The 21,283-nt window shown below is 49.0% G+C and overlaps 1 protein-coding gene across 4 annotated transcripts in view; it reads right to left on the bottom strand.

Moving 5' to 3' along the window:
• The window catches only part of TNIP2 (TNFAIP3 interacting protein 2), a 49,393-nt gene that overhangs the window by 2,586 nt on the left and 25,524 nt on the right, over window positions 1-21,283 (bottom strand). For 3 of the 4 annotated variants that reach the window (XM_032333637.1, XM_032333636.1, XM_032333639.1), the window contains 5 exons: window positions 12,891-13,178; window positions 11,275-11,364; window positions 10,589-10,855; window positions 10,351-10,470; window positions 8,237-8,988 (listed from right to left, as the gene is read on the bottom strand). In XM_032333637.1, coding sequence (XP_032189528.1) covers window positions 8,725-8,988; window positions 10,351-10,470; window positions 10,589-10,855; window positions 11,275-11,364; window positions 12,891-13,178 — 1,029 coding nt within the window. In that variant the 3' untranslated portion in view covers window positions 8,237-8,724. Of the gene's footprint in view, window positions 1-8,236; window positions 8,989-10,350; window positions 10,471-10,588; window positions 10,856-11,274; window positions 11,365-12,890; window positions 13,179-21,283 lie in introns of those variants that run through there. The other variant, XM_032333638.1, reaches the window with a different exon arrangement.

Genomic DNA, 21,283 nt, shown 5'->3' on the forward strand with positions numbered 1-21,283 from the left:
TTTGACCACAACCCAGTGGGAGCTGGTTTGCAGGAAAACAAGGGTGGGAATGGCAGGTCCTGTAAATAGGAGATAGGCAAGAGGCTGGCTGGTTTGTTTTGCTTTTTTCTAACTAGGTGGGAAGAACAAGCATATCCCTTTTCTCATGGAATGAGCCTGCAAAGCGAGGAATGGGCTGGGCAGTGACCACAGCAGGAGCCGTGTCCTCAAAAGGCCCTGATGCCTCCAAGAGTCCCAAGCCCAGGCCTGGGCCTCCATGGCTCCCGGTGAGGGCAAGGGAGAGCCAGGGCTGGCTGAGCCAGAGCAACAAAGGATGGGAAGGGTCTGGGGATGGGGGGAGCCTGCTCTCTGGGGAAGCTGCCCACCCAGGCCCTTCAAGACCTTGTCCCTGCCCCAGCCTCTTCTCCCCAAGGACAGTCCCACCTCTGAGCCTCCACTTCCATCTGGGGGACATGTTGGCTGCTGAAGAACTGCAGGGTCTCACCTGTGACATGAGCAGGACCTTGTCAGGGCCATGAGTGGTGAGGGGAACCCCTGGGTGCCCACTCCTGACACCCCACCTGCCAGCTTCCACACCCTTGCTCCCCTTGCACACAAGTGAGCCACCTATGCCTTGTTCTAGGTCTGTACACTTCTGCTCCTGCTGGTTCCTTTGGCTCTTTCCCCAAGGCGGGTGGGGGGGGGGGTCGTCACTTTACCATCCCAGTTCTCGGAGGATGGATCTGGGGCCTGGGAGGCCCAGGAGAGTCCAGAGGTCGGGGAGATGGAGGGCCGAGGCTGGCAGGGCTTCCCAGGTTCAGCCCCTCCCATGTCCCCAGAGGCAGGCCCAGGGCCTGGAGGCTTGTCATCGCGGGTCCTAATGCCCAGACACTGCATTTACAGATGGGGAAGCCAAGGTCCAAGGTGCATCTGCGGGACATCCAGCTCCAATGCTCCTGTCTTCATGGGGCCTAGACCTGGGAGTCGATCCCTGGGGGAGCCTCATAGACCACGATGGACTAGCACCTCCTTTACATGGCAATGGTAATCATGAGATGAAATAAAATAACAATGGCCAGGAAAATGCCCTTTTATTAAACTTTCCACCCTCATGCCATTAAACCAAAATAGTATCAAAAGGAGTATTATGGTACCAGAAAGGATGAACGCTTCTTAATTTAATTAATATTAAAGGAGAAGGAAAAACTTACCTCACAGGTCCCGCTGTTTCTCGGTTTTTTGGTTTTTTGTTTTTTTTTTTAAAGATTTTATTTATTCATTTCACAGACAGAGATCACAAGTAGGCAGAGAGGCAGGCAGAGAAAGAGAGGGAAGCAGGCTCCTCGCTGAGCAGAGAGCCCAATGCGGGGCTTGATCCCAGGACCCTGGGATCATGACCTGAGCCGAAGGCAGAGGCTTTAACCCACTGAGCCACCCAGGCACCCCTGTTTCTCGGTTTTAAACACCAATAAAAGCACTCAGTCACCCACAGAGTGACGGAACTGAAGTAACTTGAGTCCTCGTCCTTCATCTCCACAGTGACAGGCGACAGGCGACCATTGTCCTGGATCCGCTATTAAAATGTAAGCGTAAGCCCCGAGGGGTGGGAGGCCCAGCACAGGGACAACTTCCATGTGCTTCCAAACTGTTAGGAACCGATGCTTGAAACCAGCCGGGAGCCCACTGTGCCCAGGAGCCCTCTGGCTGGCTTTCCTGGAGGAGACCATGTGGTTACAAGGAAGAGTCCTAAACGTGTGCCAGTGGCACCCGGGAAGGAGGATGACAGCCACGGAGACTGCCACATGCAACTGTGAACCCAAGGAAGCTGTGCACACAGTGTGTTGGGTGTTGGGAGAAACGCTGCACATGACAGTGTTTTCTGCGCGAAGGGGAGGAAACAAGGTAAGTCTCTTGGTGCCCCAGCTTCCAGCCCCGAGGCAGTTTCCAGGCCCAGCACTGGGGGTGGGGGCAGAGCCCTGCAGACCTCATGAGTAGAGCCAGCACAGGCTGGCATTTGGGGAGGCCAGGTGCCTACAGTCTGCCAATGCTGCAGGTGTGGCATAAACTCCTGGGAACCCAAGGGGAAATCACCAGAAAACAGAACGGCTGGAATAGTGTTTCTACCAGCCACGGCAGAAAACCATGTAACACACAGTGCAGACCTCGGGGTAGAGGCCTCAGAAAGCTGTGACCTCAGCAGTGGGGTGAAATCAGCCCTCGAGCAAAATAAAAAACAAACCCCAAAAGGATCAAACTGACCCTGAGTATCTTAACTGCCTGCTGGAACAAAGTCTGACATTCTTTAAGGAACACAAAACCAGCCCACACTGGACGAAATTCACAATGGTGGAATCCAGGTAGAAATTACCAGACCGTTCCAAGAGGAAGGAAAATAAAAACCATAATCAAGAGAAATACTAAGCAGACCACAAAATGACAGTTGCTGAATTTGCAGACGGGGACCGTAAAATGGATATTGTAAAACATCTTAAAAATACACATAAGATGTAAAAGAAATCACGAACAAGATGAAGAAAAATCAAAAAAAGTCCTAAATGAAGTTCTAAAGAAAAAATACAATATCTGAAATGAAAAAATACCCTGGATAGAATTAACAGCAGATCCAAAACCCCTTAGAAAACACCCATGAACTTGATAGCACAGAAGAGAAACTACCAGAAAGAAGCACTGAGAAGAAAAGAGAATGGAAAATGGTAGCCTGTAGGACAGTATTGAGCATTCCAACATACATATGTATCATATGATGATATGGTGATCTCATCATATGTATCATACATATAGGATATAATAAATATATGATCTACATGTGGTGATATACATATAGGATACATATATGGTACATATGAGATCACCATAGCATGATACATGTGTATGTTGGAATGCTCAATACTTAATATATGATATACATGCTACCATGTGTATAATATACATATGTATCACACAACATACATAATTTAAAATGAGCTTGTCACAAGCTTGCTGGGATTATGGACGAGGCTGTGCTGGGCCTGTAGGCCAGTTTGGGACGAAGCAACATCTTGATAAAACAGAGTTCCTAGTCTGCAGACGTGATTTCATTTATGTGTTCTCTGAATTTCAGCAGTATTGTGTAGCCTTTATAGTAGAGATTTTGCATGCTTCCTATGAATTTTTTCTAAGCATTTTAGGTTTTTGACATTATCATAAATGGGGTTATGCTTTATTTTCCTGGGGCTCCCATAACAAAGTGCTATAAACTGGGTGGCTTCTAACAGAAATTTGCTCGTGGGGCGCCTGGGTGGCTCAGTCATTAACCATCTGCTTTCAGCTCGGGTCATGATCCCGGAGTCCTGGGATCGAGCCCCGCATCAGGCTCCCTGCTCCTCGGGCAGCCTGCTTCTCCCTCTCCCAGTACCCTCTCTTACGTTCTCTCCCTGTCAAGTAAACAAATCTTGAAGAAAAAAAAGTTTATTCTCAAAAGTCCTGGAGGATATAACCCAAAATCCCTGGGGGGATATATACTGCAAAACACAGGTATCCACAGGATTGGTTCCTTTTAGAGGTTGTAAAGAACCATCAGTTCCATGTCCCCATCCTGGCTTCTCCTTGGCAATCCTTGGCTTGTAGAGATGTCCCTCCAGGCTCTCTCCATTTTCATACGGTCTCCTCCCTGTATCTCTGTATTTGTGGCTTGTCTTTTTTTTTTTTTTTTTTAAGATTTTAAGTAATCACACCCAACATGGGGCTTGAACTCAAAACCCCGAGATCAAGAGCTAGCTGCATGCCCCACCATCTGAGCCAGCACCTCTGTCTCTCCTCTTCTTGTAAGGATGCAAGTCACTGGGTTTGGGGCCCACCCTCATCCAAGCACATCATCATCTCAGAGGACATCTGCAAAGACCCTATATCCAAGTAAGGGCATATTCACAGGTTCTGGGGGTTAGGACTTAACATCTTTTTAGTCACCTTACATTTTGGGGAAACAGGTTTTAAATTTCCTGCAAATATATGGCAGTATGATAGGTTTTTCATACATTGAACTTTGTATCTGGAGATTGTCAAACTCAATTCTAAACTTCAAGATCAGCTAGGACTTTTTACATCTATAATCATGTCATCTACAAATAAGGACCGTTTCTTCTAATTTTTCTGTTCTTTATTCCTTTTATTAATTTACTGCACTGGGTAGACCCTCTGGTACAATGTGGGATTGCAGCCATAAGAGCGCACACCCTTGCCTCAATGGAAACCTGAGCAGGGACAGATGGCACTCGGTATCTGTCATCAGACAGAATGGTAGCGGTAGGGTCTTGGACATACGTCTTTATCAGATTGAGGAAATGCCTTCTATTCCTGGTTTGCTGAGTGTTTTTATCATGAGTGGACATTAAATTTTCTCATATGCTTTTTCAGCTTCTATTGAGATGATCATGTTTTTTTCTGTTAACTCTAGTGAATTACAATCAGTGTTGGGGTTTTTATCAAGATTTTAATTATTTGGGGCACCTGGGTGGCTCAGGCGGTTAAGCAGCTGCCTTCGGCTCAGGTCATGATCCTGGTGTCCTGGGATCGAGTCCCAAGTCCAGGTCCTTGCTCAGTGGGGAACCTGATTCTCTCTCTCCCTCTGCCTGCCACTCCCCCTGCCTCTGCATGTTCTCTCCCTCTCTCTGACAAATGAATAAATAAAATCTTAAAAAAAAATAAAGATTTTATTTATTTGACAGCACAAGCAGGGTGAGGGGCAGAGGAAGAAGCAGACTCCCCGCTGAGCAGAGAGCCCAATGTGGGCTCAATCCTAGAACTCTGGGATTATGACCTGAGCCGAAGGCAGGCACTTAACTGATTGAGCCAGCCCGGCGCCCTAGTGCTTTCTTTTTCTTTCTTTTTTTTTTTTATAAATAATCAATCTTGTATCTCTGATTAGAATTCTACTTGCTTATGACTTACTACCCTTTTTATATCTAATTCAATTTAATTTTTTTAAGATTTTATTTATTTGACAGAGATCACAAGTAGGCAGAGAGGCAGGCAGAGAGAGAAGGGGAAGGAAGCAGGCTCCCTGCTGAGCAGAAAGCCCAATGGGGGGCTTGATCCCAGGACCCTGAGACCATGACCTGAGCCGAAGGCAGAGGCTTAACCCACTGAGCCACCCAGGTGCCCCAATTTGTTAATATTTTGTTTAGTATGTTTGCATCTGTGTTCATGAGAGAAATTTGTCATTTTCTTACGTTTTGGTGTCAGAAAAATGAGTTGGGGAACATTCCTTCTATTTGCTGAGTGTAAGATTGGTATATCTTTCTCAGATGTTCACCAGTGAAGTCATCTGGGTCTATAATTTTGTGACAATATTTTTAATTACAGATTCAGTTTACTTAATGGCTACAGAGCTACTCAAATTTTGTATCTTGTATCCGTTTTGGTAAGTTGTATTTTTCAAGGATTTTATTCATTTCCTCTCAGATTTATTAGCATAAAGTGTTCATAGTATTCCTCTTAGAGATCCATGGTGACATCCCCCTTTTCATTCCTGCTTATCGGGAGTTTGTTCCCTCTCTTTCCCTCCTGTCTTGTTACTGGTTTGTCAGTGGTGTTGCCATTCCAAAGAACTCTTGGCTTTGTTGAATTTTGTGTTTTCTTTCTCATTGATTTCTGCTCTTCTATTCTCTCCTCTCCTTTCTTTGAGTTTAAAATGCAGTTCTCCTAGCTCCTGATTGGGCACTCAGCTCACTGAATTTTAACCTCATTTTCACTCAGTTCAGAGTATTTTCTCATTTCTGTTGTGTTTTTTTCCTTTGTGCACAGATCACTTAGAGATGTTTTGAGAATTTGGTATTTATCTGTTACTGAGTTGTGGTTTAATCTGACCATGGTCAGAGAACATAAATTCAGTGATTTGGTTCTTTGGGTTATGTTGTGACTTGATTTATGGCCCACAGATTTGTCTCTGTTGCTAAGTGTTCCACATAGAACTGAAAAGAATTCTAGTTGACTTTTGTTGGACCTAACAAGGCCAAGTTGATTAAGTATTTTGGGTAAATCTTCTGTATCCCTGCTGACTTTTTTCCTGCTTCTCTCTGAGAGGTGTGTTCCAGTCTTCAGCTGTGATTGTGTGTTTGTCCAGGTCTGGGAGTGGCTACATACATTCCCATTATCTTGGTTAGCTTCGGCATGGTGTGTCTTTTTCTATCCTTTTCATTCTCTGTTCTTATGTTTCTGTCTCTGCTAACAAGTACGTGGGTGAACTTCGTTATTTTCACCCAGCGTGACAATCATGATCTTTCAGTCAGTATCTGATCCATTTACGTTAACTATTGATAGAGTTGGGTTTAGGTCTATCCTCTTGCCATCCGTTTTCTGTTTGTCTCATCTCTTCCATATTCATTTAGTTGTCATAACTTGTCTTGCTTTGGATTAATAAAAACATTTCTCTGTTCTGATTACTTTTTAGTTAAATATTTGTATTATTATCTTAGTGGTTACTCTAGAGATTATAATATGCTTCTGTACTGCCTTACAGTCCACCTTATGTCGATGTAAAAACTTCTGTGTAAGGTCATCAAATACTCCCTCTGCCACCTAGAAAGCTCCTGTGGTCACACTGGCATGTTTTAAAGGCCTGGAAAGAGGACTGTTTAAACAGTCGATAATCCTTATCTACCCACTCCCATCTTCGTTCCTTTCTGTATTTGTTTTTATCCAGAATCACTTCTCTTCAGCTGGAGGCATTTCTATAGTACAGATTTCTTGTAGTAGAGTGTTGGATATAAGTTTAATTGCCTTGTATTGGTCTGAAAATACCTTCATCCTGCTTTTAATTTTCCTACATCTAGTATTTTTTTAAGATTTTTTTTTTTTAAGATTTTTATTTATTTGACAGAGATCACAAGTAGGCAGAAGAGCAGGCAGAGAGAGAGGAATGGAAGCAGGCTTCCCGCTGAGCAGACAGCCCGATGCAGGGCTTGATCCCAGGACTCTGGGATCATGACCTGAGCCGAAGACAAAGGCTTTAACCCACTGAGGCACCCAGGTGCCCCAAGATTTTAAGTTCAGCCACAACCCCAAGATCAAGAGTTGTATGCTCTAGCGACTGAGCCAGCCAGGCACCCATCTAGTATTTTCTCTTGCATATTACACTTGTGGTTGGTACAGTGCAAGGTCCGAGGTTCTGCTTGTCTCTAAAGAAAGTTGGTTCTTAGTCCAGTAGGCACATGATTTGTTGGCTGATTACCTGGGAGTCGTATGCCTTCCTAGAGCAAGGGCTATTTCCATTTTGTCCCGGGATGTCAACTTTATTCCTGAGGCATGGCCCTTCTGGGGTTTCAAAGGAAAACCCGAAGTGTTTACCAAGCCCTTCTCACCTTGAGGGACCCAGATTTAAAGCTGTCACCCTGTAATATTCAGCCACTGGGATGCCTGTTTAGCTGTTTTCCATCTGCTGTTCTCACCCCAGAATCCTTGGGGTCTTACTCGAAGCACACACAACTTCGGGTCAGCCAAGGATTTGAGGGTTCCCCCTTTTGTGGCTCCCTTCTCTCTGGGATGTCCCCATCCTCTCTTTCCAGTGTTCAGATGTCCACAGACTCTTCCAGCTCTGACAGGCTTTTCTGTTATAGCCTACCCACCCCATGCCACAGACTCCAGATCCCCTCTAGCTGGGTTCCGGCAGACAGGTGCGCAGGGAGTCCCAGAGGAGGAGACATCTGAATTCTGACATGAGGAGAACTTATTAACCACACGGAGGGGTGAGTTCCAGGAAGAAGTACAGACTGTGCAATTAAAAACACGGGTTCAAATCCCAGCTTTGTCACTCAACCACTGTGTGACCTTGGGCAAGTGAATTAATCCCTCCGTGCCTCATTTTCCTTGTCTGTGTTGACATCCTGGAATTGCTACAAGGGTTAAATGAATGAACTCTGGCAAACAAACGCTTATTAGCACAGCAAGTAGGTCTCACCTCCAGCCTTCTCATTTCTGTCCCTGCTCCACTGACAGGCCCTACACAGCCATACCTTCCCCTTACTGTCACATCTGCTTCCTTTCCTTATTTCCAGCCCTTGACTTCACACCCTGGGGTGGGGCTGAACTAGCCCAGAGGCTAAGCTGGGCTGGCCCCAGGTTCCATGGGCCCTGACAGGCATGCCTGCCTGGGTTCCGGCCAGTCCATCTCTGTCCCTTGGCAGGTGGCAAACACGAGAGTGTTTCTCCTTACCAGCTGGTCTGAAGTCGCCCCAGCCCCCAGGATGCACTCGCAGAGCAGTCACCTGGGCAAGTACGTTTATTATGAAAGTAAGTGCATATGAAATGTCCCCTGACTTGCAGATCCGTGGCAAAGGCAACTGCAGTACAACTGAGCAGAGGCACGGCTCTTCGGTGGCAGACACCGGCCCCCAGGTGCAAGGTCTGCCACAATGCTCACTTCTGCAAACCTCCTGGTCCTTATTCAACACAACAAGGCAAGCCACCTTTCACCCTGGGGCCCACACGTGCGATCCCCGCAGGCAGCCCGCTCTTGCCAGCAGCTCCAGTGCCCCAGGTGCAGGTGGGCGGCGCGGGCTGGTGGCATTGGCTGGCCCCCTGTTCCTGGCTGTTCCCAGCCTCAGTCTGGCAGCTGGGGGGCCACTCTCCCTCCCAGGAGATGTCCCCAGTCTGTTCCGTTGCCCAGGGAGGACCAAGATGGATCAGAAGCCCCCTCAGCCCATTCTGGGCCCGAGATCTCGAGGGCTCTCCCCTTTCCCGGCATGGGGCTCACTGGCAGCACTCAGCCACGTGCCTGAAGAGCTCCTCGCCTTGCTCGTCACCAAAGCTCCGCAGGCAGTGAGGGCACTGAAGGTCCCCCTGTCCTCTCCGGGCCGCCCCTGGGCACCGGCCCTCAGCAGGGGAGTCTAGACCCTGAGATCCAGTCCCAGCCCTCCATCCACTGGGCGCCACAAGCTCCAGAGCATCGGCCTCTAAGTACTTGGAAGTTCTGTTTCCCATGTGAGTCCGGCAGGAGCCTGGCTCTCGACGCTCCTAGAAAAGAGGCAAGGGTCCATGTACGTGGGTTGCCCTAGAGGCCCCCAAATCACGTGCTGGGCTCTCGCACTTGAGGTGTTCCTTCTATCCCTGCGAGGGACTTGCACCCCTCCCCACTTCCTGAAGTGGCCCAGAGCCCACACGAGCTGCTGCTCCGACCAGAACCAGAGCCCACACGTCCATACCCCAGCGTGCGCTCACAGGGATGGGACCTGGAGCTGGTTCTGGTCACTCCTCTTAACCCCGAGTCGCTGAACGGCTACTGACCTTTCCACACCATTAATGACCTTTCCACTCAAGAGCACGTGCTTCCTCAAGAAAACCCACAGGCCAAGGCAGATGGTGGGAAGAAATGCCCAGCCGAGCCAGACAACACCCCATTCCCACCCAGCGCACATGGCAGGATTCTCAACCACAGCCTGTAGTCCCAGTGCCCGAGGAGAAGCAGGAACCCCCGCAGGACACTGAGGAGGCTGCAGGGGCTCCTACAGACTCAGGGACACAGCTCGGCCACAGTCCCCACCCACTTTACCCACAAGTCAGAACAGCTGCCTCTGCCAGGCCCACTGCAATGGACTGCATACACGAGTGTGAAAGAGAAAGGGGGTTCCCCATGACTCCCATACCCCACCCTCAGTGGGGAACACACGAGCCATCAACGAACCCCAGCGGCCATGCCACAGGCCAGAAGGAGCAGCTCCAAGGTCCGCCCAGTACGTTGAGCCCCAGAGGGGCTACTACTGCCCAGTCTGCGTCCAGACGGAAGTTCTCTGAGGGGCCCAGGGTTCACTCTGGTGCCAGAGGTGTGGTGGGTACTCGCTGAGGGGCTAAAGAAACTAAGCTTTCCTAGGGCATCTGCAGGGCAGCGAGCAGGTCAGGGCAGAGAGGGGAAGAGGCAGGTGGGTGCCGGAGGTCCCGCAGTGAGAGACTTAGTCAATTCTGAGGCCTCCCAGGCCTCCCTGGGTGGGGTGGTGGGCCCAGTGGCCCAAAAGGCCCATCTCTCCGCACAGAGGCCATGAGTTGGGGAACACCAGTGGGCACCTGGGGCCTCGGTACCCAGGTCTGTAGAATGGCGTAACTACGGTACCCGTCTCACAGCAAGGAGGGGACATATGAAGGAAGGCCTGGTAGGGAGCTCGGAGCCCAGGACATGCCCCAGAGCCAGCCACCTCCGCTGTTACACCACGACAGAGGGCTTCCGCCATCGTGCACCAGGCGCCAGGCAAGGCAGCTCTGACCCCAGCGGGGCAAAAGGGGCTTGAACCGTGACAAACGTCTTGGACCGACACTCGAAATTCATGAGAAGGAAAACAAGAGAAACACCAAGCCTAAACGAGGAGAAAAGCGCTCAGGCCCTACCTGTGTCCAGGATGCCTGCTGCCGCAAGGAGGCCACCTCTTCCTCAAGCTCCTGAATCCTGCCCTGGGCCCGCTCTCGGTCCGCGCGTTCTGAGGTGAAATCATCCTTGTAAGCGAGGATCTGAAAGGAGGTGAGACACTGGGCTGTCCTGGTGCCGAGGTGCGTCCACTCGGGAAGGAGAAGGTTCCCGTGGACGGACCACCCCCACCACTGGGCCCCGGGCGCCCCGATCGGACACCTGCTGCTCCAGCATCTGCACCCGTTCCAGCGCCGCGTCGCGCGCCCCCCGCACGGCCACCAGTTCCCGCCTCACGTCCACACAGACACGGATCTTCTCCTCCAGCTGCCTGTTGAGCCTAGAAATCTCCTTCCTCATCAGCTCGGGGCAGGAGGGCCTGGCGGGCTCGGGGGGCGCCTGCAGCCCCTGCATCTGCGCATGGAGCCCCCGCACATACTCGTCCCTGCTGGCATCATAGCGCTGCCACTTGGCATTAAGGTCTTCCACCTGAGGGGACACGGCCGAGGCCGGGAAGCTCTCTGTGAGCAATAATGCGCTGCTGAGTTCTTCCCCGTAAATGCACATTGCCTTGCTTGCTTTGTCCCGAGGGGACACCGAGACCACCGGACACACAAGGTGCAGAGAGGACATCCACAAGCCACCGTCTTCCACAGAAATGGACTGGGTGCCATTCTCCTGCCTTAAAAGCCGTGCTTGACAGAAACTCCTGCACCTCCTTTCTCGACCCAAGAGTTAACCCGGGGGACAGCAGAACACAGGCTGGGTCTCTGCACTCTTGGGCAAAATGTGTAGGTCTCGGACTGTTTGTGTCAGCCCAAGTGGCCCAAGGGGGACATGAGCCCTGAGCACCACTGAGAGGGTAGGACCCCTCTCCTACAGTTGAATAAAAGGGGACAGATACTCACATGAGTCACCTTCTGTCGTAATAGTCGATTTTCTTCCCGTAACTTCTCAATAACGGCCTGGACAGAGGCAGCCGTGTCTGTACACTCTGGCTGCAGAAGGAAGGAACAGGGAAGATGCCGTGTTGCTGAACATGACACATGCAGCAACAAGGGAGGAAGCTAGATCTGCAGACTGAGGCACCAGATGGTCGCCACATCTGGCAACATGTCCCCTGGCAGCCGTGCATTCAGGAGAGAAGCAAAGCAGAGAGTCAAAAGGTTGGGGGGGAGTGCAATTTGCTCTGGCCCCGCCCAGGCCCGCCACGGAGAGCAGTTTCCACGCCCTTGCCGTGGACTCGCACACAGTCGGACGGTCTCCCACAGCCTCAGATGCTCCATCATCACAGGAGTCAGGAGGGTAGGCAGCTTAGCCCCGTGGTGCAGCAGGGAAGGCTCTGGCCCTGGGCTGCCTGGCGCAGGCCTGATCAGGAAGCCAGCTCCCCTCCTCCAAGCCCATGACAGCATCATGTCTGCGGAGTCACAGTCGGCCCGGGTGGTTCTATATGCAGCAATCTGACCCACACCATGTTCACACCTAAAAGCCACATCCCAAACCAACTCTAACAGTGGTGAGCAGACCTAAGTGGAAAGTCTCATGAGAAGTCCCATCTGAATCCGAGAAATTCAGTGCATTTAACAGAATGGGGGGCTGTATCTTGGTGACTCGTTTCTGAAAATTCCCCTTGAATGATAAAGGAAGTGTGTGTCCTCACCAAGCAGGCCCTGGGAAGCCCCAGGTGACTCAGCTGCATCCCAGGCTGAAAAAGATGCTGGGGCCTCACCGACCCCACAGCAGCCCCAGGCCACCCCTCCTGCGTAGCTACTTCCAAGTTCCCACAAGGAAATGACACAGTGACTCAAAAGTCAGCTGAGCGTGCCCACTCATCCTCTGGCTTCTGAAATACACAGATGTTCTTTCTGAGGTTCTCTTTTCATGGAATCCCGCCCCCCACCAATGGGAACCAGTGGTTCTCAGATCAAGCTTCTCCCCACACGGGCTCTCAGTGAAGATGCTGCGAAGTACCTGTCCCCCTGGAACACTGCAGAGTGTGTTTCCAAAATGAATGTGGTGGCAGCTCCAGAGAGCCACCTGGGGAGGACCCTGCTCCGTGAGTACCCTGCCCCACACGCCTCCGGCCAGCTATGCAAAAGGCCCCAGGCAAGGCCGGCACCCACTGCCCTTGTGGCAGGCTGGGGCATGGACTGGGCGGTTTGCCATCTGCCCAATGTGCAAGGGCTCACGCTTGCTCAGAGCAGGCCTGCAGCCCCGGCTCTGCCCTCTGCTCCTCAGCTGAGTGAGGCCGAAGAGTCCAAAGTGCTCAGGGCCATCCCGGGAGGCAGGTGCTGGTAAAACAGGCTGCCCTCACTTCCTATCACATTTTGCATGTTCCCTCCTTCTAGAAGAAGCCTCTGGGTGGCTGGGCTTTGCCACAACAGCTAGGTCTCAGGCTGAGAAGAGCAGTGGGCTCTGGGTGCCCCAATACCCATGACAGCAGCAGGATGGTACAGCCCTGACGCTGTGTCTCCCGCCCCAGTGAGGCCTTCTCCGTCCTCTGCACACAAAGGCATGGGCTTACCTCGGGGCTCTTGTCCCCCACATCCCCCTGAGCACGCTGTCGTTCATCCAGACACTTAGCCAGATGCTGGCACATGTGGGCAGTGGCGGCCAGAGTCCTCCGCAGCTGATGGGTCTCCTCAGCCAAGGAGCGGCACAGGATGTCGCTGGCAGCCCGGGCACGTTCCTTCTCTGCCACGCTCCTCCGCAACTGGGCCACCTCCTTCTCCCGCTCGTGCTCTGGCTGGCTCATCAGCTGCTGCGCCGCCTTCTCTTTCTCTTCTAGTTGCTCTGAAAGTCTCTCAATTTCCTAAGTGGAAGATTTCAAAGCACAGTTTATTTGAATGAAAGAAGCAAGGCCAGAAACAGATGGTCATAAAGCAAGAGAAGCAGCAGCACGGACTTGCCATCACTAACTGACCAGGTCGCTCGGAGGTCAGCTTCGGAACTGTAATTAACTGGGGTTCTCAGCTTCTGATGTTCTTTCTGAAAGTTCATCTAAAATTCAGCTTTCACGTCACAATTTTAGATAGTACATCACCAAATTACTAAATGTGGTAGCTCCAAAGGCTTCTTCATGGAAAGGCTAGAAACTGCAGTGGCCAGCCCCCAAAGTACACTCGTGTCCTAACCCCCAGTGCTTGGAATAGGACTTTATTGAGAAGCAGGGTCCTTGCAGATGTAACCAGTTAAGAGGAAGCCATTCTGTGTTAGAACAGGCCCTGATCTGGTGACTGCTGTGCATAGGAGAAGGAAGTACAGACGCAGACATAAGCCTGACTGAGGACGGGGCTGAGGGCAAAGAGATGCAGCATGGCCGCGAAAGCCCCCAGAAGCTGTAAGAGGTGGAGGGAGACCCTCCGCCAGAGCCTCAGAGGGAGCGTGGCCCTGCCGACACTTTCAGCTCAGGCTCTGGCCTCTAGAAGTGCAGAAGATGACAGGTGACACCGCTTCCATTCTAGCCCCGTTTATACCTGTTACAGCAGGTAAAGGAAACGAATACACCCAACCCCAATCACTTCATTTAAAAAAAAAAAGAAGAAGAAGTACTTAAAATTACAGTCTGATGTCTGGCCTTAATTTTGTGCTTTTCCGTTTCAAGGAAGCCTGCAGCACCTGCAGTGAGAGCAGGTGGGCAGGGTGAGCGAGTGGGGCTTGCAGGTGCAAAACCAGCAAGGCTGGGCTTCAGCAGGAGGGTGTGCAGGGAAGGGAGCTGGCCTCCCTGCCAAGTCCTAGGCAGCTTGTGCCCCCCCCAACCCCACCCACAGCTGTGAGGAGGGACAGACTCCAGGACCCCCAGCAGAAGGCGAAGCTAGGCCATGTTACTTAAGGACCCCTATTTTGCTTTAAGCAAAAACAGTGCATGTGGCTGTCACAAATTCAAACATACAGAAGGAAATTCTGTGAAAACTGAAATCCCTCTGTTCCCACTGACCCTTTCACCTCAAGCACCACTTTCCAGAGGTATTTCCTCTTCACCATTTGGGCACATATCTTCCCAGAATGTGTCTAAGCATCTATAGCAGCAGTCTTCACGCACAGATGGGGCCAACAACAGCGTGCCCTTCACCTTGCTCCTACTACCTCATTCCACAGCAGCACAGACATGCCTCATTCCTTCCAACTGCAGCCTGGAACCCCAGAGAAGATTCCAGGTTTGTGAAGCACACCTTCAGCTGATGGAGTGCGTGTACCCCCACAGAGACATGCCCAGAAGTCACACAGCTGGACCATTTCAGGACTGGTGGGGGCGCCTGGGCGGTTCAGTCAGATAAATGTCTGCCTTTGGCTCAGGTCGTGATCCTAGGGTCCTGGCATCAAGTCCCGCATTGAGCTCCCTGCTCAGTGGAGAGCCGCCTTCTCCCTCTGCCTGCTGTGATCCCTGCTTGTGTGTGTGTGTGTGTTTGCTTGCTCTCTCGCTCTCTCTGACAAATAAATAAAATCTCTAAAAAAAAGGAAAGAAAGAACAGGTAGAATTCAGGGGCCCACCCTAGCTCCTGGGCCCACACCCGAATCCATGAGACAAAGGCTCCTGCACCCAAACACCCCATGCACCTGCGGTGACCTCCATCGCTCTAACCAGGTGACCCAGAAAGCATTCTGGAAGTCTCACACCCTCTCAAGGAGTTTTAAAAAGCCTTCTCTTTCTTACTCCCTCAACTTCATTTGAGAAGTTAACAGCAAGACCAGAAAGAAAAGCCCTCGTCAGGACCGTCGGTCTGGCTCTCTCAGCAAAGGCCTAGAGAAGAGGCTATTCTAGACCCACACCCAAGACAGGCCTGAAAAGAGAGGCCAGTGGAACCTGTCCAACAGCAAGTGCAGGAGAGACAGGATAGGGACAGAGCGTAAGACAGAAACCATAGTAGGCAAGGAGCCCAAAACAGGGACTGTTGTCCAATGTGTCTGGCACCCATGTCCCCTCATCCCTTCCCAGATGTCCGAGAGTCAGGGGCACCTCGGCTGCACAGCCTGCTGACGCCATTCCTCTCCCTTTTCTACTTTAGGGCCATGATGACCTCACTCCTAAGTAGAGTCCAGGCCTCCTGGACTCAAGGAAGAGAAGTCCCCTCCCTGAAAGCAGACCTGTCAGCATCGGTACTTCCTCCCAGCAGATGGCCCTTCAGAATGAGGCAGGACCTGCTTGGCCTGGACATGGCCATGACCAGACATAGCAAGATGGGGCATTCATGCATCTGAGAACCAAAAAGACGGCCTCCTTAACATAAAATTCTATAAATAAGAAAAATAAGGCCAAATCCCAAGCTAAACTCAGGTTCCCATTGCTAACCCTTCCTGTGCCCTTGAGCCTGAAAACTAGGCCTCTTTATTAGCCTTGAATGTCTTCAAAAACTGAGAGCAGATGCCCCATCCCATGTTCTCATGTCTGGACAGAACTGCAGGAGCCTCACCCTCTGGCATGTCCATCCCCTGGCCTGGCCTTGGTTTCTCTCTGCCTACATCACAGCTTTGGTCTTGCTTTGTTGCCACTGGTGGAAGGAGGTGCCTGAGGGCAGAGACCTTTCATTGCCGTGCTTGTGATCTTGGACTTTGTTACCTTCAACGGTGGCTCAGATGTGTAGGGAGTGAACATACAGTGACTAAAGAGGTCTGCCCCATGATAGCGTAGTTTCCATTAAAATTTTGAAGTTATTCAAATTAGCACAGTGGAGAAATGTCTCTATCCTTGTCGATACCTAACACTGAAATTTGTTCAGGGTAAATACACATCTGTGTGTCAAACAGATTACCGACACATCTACAAATACACATAACGTGAAATCAGACGGGAGTCCCATAAACAGTACCCATAAAGGCTGGTCTCCAGGAAACTCATAAATTTGGCAAATGACCACAGTGACAGCAGGAGCAGCTCCTGCCTGCTACACCCTCTCTCTGTACCAGTCAAGCAGTTTCCACACATCCTATGAGACAGCTTCTGCCATCTCTCCCATTCAGCAGCCGGGCAGACAAGGCTTATGGGGTCGGCAGCCGCTGGAGTGACTGGGTAAAGAGGCCACCACACCATCCCTGCTAGCTCTTGCATGTCCTCTTGGGGCTGGAGGAGCTGCAGGCAAGACCTGAGTTCTAAACATCCTTTCTCACTGGTTAACAGGAGACAGCAGGAGAAATAAGCATCTCTAAAAATGGGGGCGGGGGGGGCAGCATGTGCCCTGGCTCAGGGGCTCATGGAGCTTCCCAACAGCATGCTCCGTCTCCACACTCCAGCCTTGTGCACCAGGCCCAACCCCATGTGAATGCCCAGTAACAGGGAGTAAGACAGGCCAGCACAAGGGTCAGGACCTGGGCTCTGCTCTCAGGTTGCTCACAATACAAACACGGAAACCCCACAGACACATGGCCAACTACAAGGGTGAGGTTAGTTCTAAAGGACTCACCAGCCTTATTTCTGTCTTAAAAACCAGCTTTCAAACACCACTTTAGAAAGAACCTAGCTCAGGGCACCTGGGTGGTCAGTCAGTTAAGCCTCTGCCTTTGGCTCAGGTCATGATCTCAGGGTCCTGGGATCAAGCCCCGCATCGGGCTCTCTGCTCAGCAGGGAGTCTGCTTCCCCCTCTCTCTCTGCCTACTTGTGATCTCTCTCTCTGTCAAATAAATAAATAAAGTCTTAGAAAGAAAGAAAGAGAGAGAGAGAGAAAGAAAGAAAGAAAAGAACGAACGAACCTAGCTCACATGGAGGTTTGCTGGGGAACGTTACCCTATGGAGCTGGGAATATGAAAGTGTGAAGAATTCTGTAGTCTTGGGGCACCTGGGTGGCTCAGTGGATTAAGCCGCTGCCTTCGGCTCAGGTCATGATCTCAGGGTCCTGGGATAGAGCCCCGCATTGGGCTCTCTGCTCAGCAGGGAGTCTGCTTCCCTCTATCTCCCTCTCTGCCTGCCTCTCCATCTGCTTGTGATCTCTGTCAAATAAATAAAATAAAATCTTTAAAAAAAAAAAAAAGAATTCTGTAGTCTTGTGGATCAGCCTTAAAAATAAGAGGCATAGCCCCCTGGTCCTCTTCTCTGTTAGTATGCTCAGGCTGCCCTAATAACAGAAGATTAATCTCACAGTTCTGGAAGCCAAAAGTCCAAAACCCAGACATCAGTGGGGCCATGCTTCTTCCACAGCAAAAAGGAAGAATCTTTGTCTCTTCCAGCTTCTAGTGGTTGCCAGTAATCCTGTGCTTGTACACACCACTCCAATCTCTGCTTCTGTCTTCACATGGCCTTCTGATAAGGACACCAATCATCAATTCACCCTAATCTATATGACATCATTCTAATTCATCACATCTTGCAAAGACTCAATTTCCAAAAAGGGTCCCATTCACAGGTTCCAGACGGAAATGAATTTGAAAGTGAGGGGAACACTGTTCAACCCAGTACAGTCCCCCTTCTCTCTCCTTCCTGAGCATCGTAGCCCAGCGTAGGGCTTCATGGGACCAGCCCCTATGGGACTGCAAGAGAATGAAAACAAACAGGAATTTTAAGGCCAGTTAACTGAGCCTTTACACAAGAGCCAAACACTTCAGAGGGACCCTGGGACACAGCAGTAAGAGAGGAGCCTGCTCCCTGCCCTCCAGAAGAGCGCAGTGGAGAGCAAGGCGAACAGACAAGGACAAAACCTAACACAGCTTCGAGGATTCTGGGAAGCTGGTGGAGCAGGAAGCACCAGGAATCTATCTCCCCACCTGAAAAACATCTGCAATGGCAAAATCCATCTAATGTCATTATTTTGGAAAGCTGGGATCTACTGAAGCATTCCAACTTCCAGGGGAGGACTTGGCCCTTCAACTGAGGTTAATTTCAACTAATTTCAGCTCTTAGCACATCTCCCACACTCAGCCACCTGCGTGTGTCTCTGCAGCAACCAGCACACATCTTGCAGGAGCCAGGGCAGGCTAAGACCCTGTCTTCCAAACACTAGAAATCTATGCTCTCATTGAGTACTCCTTCCTGTCACAAGGGTAACACAGAGAAGAGACAGCCACTTTGCCCCCCATGGTTGCAAAGACCCTCTTCTCTAGCTGAAGTGACTTGGACATTTAAAGGGAGGGAGCCATTTTCCCTCCTTACATTTTTCTCTTTTACCCCCTTTGGGAACCAGACACTAAAGACAAGAATATCAGGCCTGGTTACTTACATATATACATATGTACATAAAAATACACACACAGGGCGCCTGGGTGGCTCAGTGGGTTGAGCCGCTGCCTTCGGCTCAGGTCATGATCTCAGGGTCCTGGGATCGAGTCCCGCATCGGGCTCTCTGCTCAGCAGGGAGCCTGCTTCCCTCTCTCTCTCTGCCTGCCTCTCTGTCTACTTGTGATCTCTCTCTGTCAAGTAAATAAATAAAATCTTTAAAAAAAAAATACACACACAAAATAAAGACAAGGACATTCAGAAGTAACTACATATAAAGAGAAATTTAGTAAGTGCCCACATTTTTTTTTTTAAAGATTTTATTTATTTGTCAGAGAGAGAGAGGGAGAGCAAGCGAGCACAGACAGACAGAATGGCAGGCAGAGGCAGAGGGAGAAGCAGGCTCCCTGCCGAGCAAGGAGCCTGATGCGGGACTCGATCCCAGGACGCTAGGATCATGACCTGAGCCGAAGGCAGCTGCTTAACCAACTGAGCCACCCAGGCGTCCCAGGAAGTGCCCACATTTGACCAGAAAAAGGTGCAGGCTAAGAAGAGACCTGAGCAAACCCTGAGTTACCCCTCAGGCTGATCTCTGGCACAGAGACAGCCTACAACAATCAAAGGAAAAAACATAAAATCTTGAAGGGCAAAAATCTGATTTCCAGACATAAAACACTATTAGATCAAATGTCCAGTTCTTAACAAAAAAAAAAAAAAATCACAAGGCACACAAAGACACAGGAAAATATGGCCTATTCAAAGGAAAAAAATTAAATCAATAGAATTATCCCTTTAAAAGACCTGATGGCCGATCTTCTATACAAAGACTTTTTAAAACCACCATCTTAAAAAATACACAGAAAATGAAAAGATGTGGAAAATGTCAACAAAGCGTAATATGAACAAAATGCAAATATGAATAAAGAGTCTCTAAAAACCTAAAAAGAAACCAAAAAGAAATTCTGAGGCTAAAAAGTACAATGACTGAGATGAAAAATCCACTAGAGATTTGAAAGATGATTTTAACTGGCAGAAGTATCAGCAAAGTTAAAGCTAGAACAAGGAAAATAATCAAGGCTAAGGAACAGGGAAAAAAAGACTGAAGTGAACAGAGCCCTTAGGGCCTGTGGGACACCATCAAGCGGACCAGCGTCCGCACAGTGTGGATGTCTCAGAAGGAGTGAGAGAAAGGGATAGAAAGAACATTTGAAGAAAAAACTTCCCAAATTTGATGAAAGACATGAATATAAACATCCAAGCAGCTCAACAAACTCAAAATAAGATGAACACAAAAAGACCAACACCAAAACACAATATAATCGGACTTCTGAAAGCCAAAGATAAAGAATCTTGAAGGAAGCCAAGAGAAGCTACTCGTCACATCCAAGGGATCCTCAATGAGATAATCATGAGATTACTCATCTGTCACTTCAAAAGCTAGAAAGCAGCAAGCCCATATATTCAGATGCTAAAAGAAAAAACTGTAAACCAAGAATTCTATATCCATCAAAATTGTACTTCCAGAGTGAGGGAGAAACTACAACATTCCCAGATTAACAAAAGCTGAGGGTGTTTGTCCCCACAAGACCCACCTGGCAAAAAATGCTTAAGGGGGTTCTTTAGGGTGAAATTAAAGGACACCAGACAGTAACTCAAACCTGTATGAAGAAATAAAGGTGTAAACGCATGGGCAACTACGAGAGCTAGTATTATTGTAACAAGAGTTTATAATTCCATTTTTCCCTTCTACACGATTTTAAAGACTAAGATACTTTTTAAAAGTTACTAGTCTAAAAGCTAGTATTATTGTAACTTTGGTTTATAACCTCATATTTCTTCATGTAATTTAAGAGACTAATGTATTTAAAAGATTAGTTTATGTGTTTACTAATTAGTTTATGTATTTACTAATGTATTTAAAAGATTAGTTTATGGGTCTCCAGGGTGGCTCAACAAGTTGGGGATCTGTCTCTTCGTCTTGGTTCAGGTCTCGATCTTGGGGTTATGAGTTCAAGCCCTGCACTGAGCTACAAACTGGGTGTGGGGCCTACTTAAATAAATAACTAATTCTAAAATTATGTTTGGGGGCACAAGATGTATAAAGATGTAATTTTGTGACATCAACAACTGAAAGGGATGAGGACAGAATTGTAAAGGAGCAGAGTTTTTTATGTTATTTAAGCTAACCTGATAAGCAACTTATAGTAGTGTAACTTTAGGATGTTAAACATAACTCCCATTGTAAACACATACACACACTCACACACAAAAGCTGTAGAACAATGCTTGCTTTGGCAGCACATATACTTAAAAAGCTGTGGAATATACACAAAGAAATGAGAAAGTTAATACTTCACTACAAATATGTGAAAAAACACAAAGACAGTAAAGCAGAAAATGAGGAACAAAAAGTCTATAAGACATCTAATTCATCCTTATCAGTAATTACCCTAAATATTAATGGAATTAATATTAATACTAATTGGCAGAATGGATAAAACAAAAGATCCAACTATAGGTTTTCTACAAGAGACTCATCTGAGATACAAAGACACAAACAGACTGAAAGTAAAAAGGATGGAAAAACATATTCCAAGTAGTGACCAAAGGAGAGTAGGGGTACCTCTAATATGAGACAAAATACTTCAATGCAAAAAAAGGTTACAGAAGACAAAGAACATTATTCATTTTTTTAAAGATTTTTATTTATTCAACAGACAGAGATCACAAGTGGGCAGAGAGGCAGGCAGAGAGAGGAGGAAGCAGGCTCCCCACTG

Source organism: Mustela erminea, chromosome 2 (assembly GCF_009829155.1).
Source record: "Mustela erminea isolate mMusErm1 chromosome 2, mMusErm1.Pri, whole genome shotgun sequence".
Lineage (NCBI taxonomy): Eukaryota > Metazoa > Chordata > Mammalia > Carnivora > Mustelidae > Mustela > Mustela erminea.